The 1,666-nt window shown below is 35.4% G+C and overlaps 1 protein-coding gene across 1 annotated transcript in view; it reads right to left on the bottom strand.

The window, feature by feature from the left end:
* Positions 1-655, bottom strand: part of LOC115034947 — a 1,636-nt gene extending 981 nt beyond the window's left edge. The window contains exon 1 of the mRNA XM_029492527.1: positions 560-655. Within this exon, the coding sequence (XP_029348387.1) occupies positions 560-655 (96 nt within the window). The remainder of the gene's footprint in view (positions 1-559) is intronic.
* Positions 656-1,666: the final 1,011 nt, after the last annotated feature.

Below are 1,666 nucleotides of genomic sequence, written 5' to 3'. Positions count from 1 at the left end.
AATTTGTGTTTTTACTTGAAATAATTATTTCAGTTTTAAGATTTCCTAAAAATTTGATGACGTTAAATATTTTTACGAGGTAGAATTTGGTAGACAATCACTGTGAAATGTGTTACACGGTAAAATAAAAGACTCCAAGGGGGACATTCCCCCTTGGAAAAAAAAAATTACCGTGGAAAAGCTGGCTGTGAACATACAAATATATACTACTCCTAAAAATAAAAATATAGCTATAAATGTATTTTAATTAACATAAATTATGTTTGTGTACAGTATATACATATAGGCGTATTATACTATACCCATACCATATACACAATTATTTTTCAAGTACCTATATAATATTATATCCTTAAATACATATTAATATATTATGCTCATAATAGTGTTGCATACACTTTACTTTATAAAATAAAAAATTTGTATTGTAATATCGATAAAAAAAAATGTCAACTGTTAAAATTATTAATATACTATAAATAAAATAATATGCATATATGATAATATGCTATTGTGTTAATGTTTCAGTAGGAGTTGATAGGTATTTAAAATTATTTACCTGGAAAGCACTTTCGGAAAGTCTGTAAAAGTTTTTGTGGACATCCTTGGAGTGTCCCATGAAGGTGGCAAGTTGTTTGATGTCTCCTTCCGACATGTTTAACAGCTGAGCCACAGTAGCTACATGTTTGCGGAGGCGAGTAGATGTAATATTTTCTGGGTTTTTGGCCATACATAGCTTACTGTATTTTCTTATTACATCAGAGGCCCTCAAACAACCAAGTGACTGCGGTAAAGGAAATAGGTAAATATTTTCATTTTCAATGAAACTTACAGTTTTTCTCAATTCTATGAGATAATTTTGTTGCGTGCACCCGACTTACAGGAGATGGTGACAGGATGGGATGATGGTAGTAGCGTCAAAATGATCAACAGTGTGTGGTTGATGTATTATTTATTTAAAATTCTAAAATATAGTAAACAAGTTGAATTTAAACACTATTAGATTATTCAAATTGACGAAGAAAAACCAGTGTTTTAGAAAATAAGCGATTGCTCGAATATTCTCTAAGTCCCGTAATACGTCGTCAACGAAAATAATCTAAGTCGTAATACAAAAATATGATAATTAAGAATGAAGAAGTACAGGGATGTGTACGTACGGTTGGTGAAATCACGTCTGAATACTAACTACTCCCAGGGCTCCTATATAGTCCTATCCCCTCTCTTACCAGATCCCTGGCGGACTACGTTGTTGGTTCTCAGAGTCCAGGGGGCCTTCTACAAGATGTGCCTTTGGTCGGTGCGGGGTGTCGTAAAATGACCAAGTATACCCGCAGCCGTCTTGTCATAGTGCCAATATCTGATTCGTAGAATCTATTGCGCTCCGAGGAGGTCTCACAGATATCTTACCGGTTCGGGTTTGTCATCTGGCCGTTGGCAGACGCTGAGACTGTTGCTAACGTTTATAGTATTGCTCCCCCAAGGTTTTATGTACAGCAGTGACATCATCTAGCTATTTACGTGTTACCACAGGACATCGATGCTGTGTATTATGACTATGTGTAGGGGCGGAGTAGAGGGGTCCGTACGTAGCACCTCCCCCCTTAGAAAAAGGATTTATGTCTCTAAAAGACAGAAATCTTTTTAAGAACACCATCGCATTTAC

This window comes from Acyrthosiphon pisum, unplaced genomic scaffold, assembly GCF_005508785.2.
Source record: "Acyrthosiphon pisum isolate AL4f unplaced genomic scaffold, pea_aphid_22Mar2018_4r6ur Scaffold_21634;HRSCAF=24449, whole genome shotgun sequence".
NCBI classification, from domain to species: domain Eukaryota; kingdom Metazoa; phylum Arthropoda; class Insecta; order Hemiptera; family Aphididae; genus Acyrthosiphon; species Acyrthosiphon pisum.
Note: the sequence above shows the minus strand (reverse complement) of the source record. Positions and strands in the feature narration are given on the sequence as shown.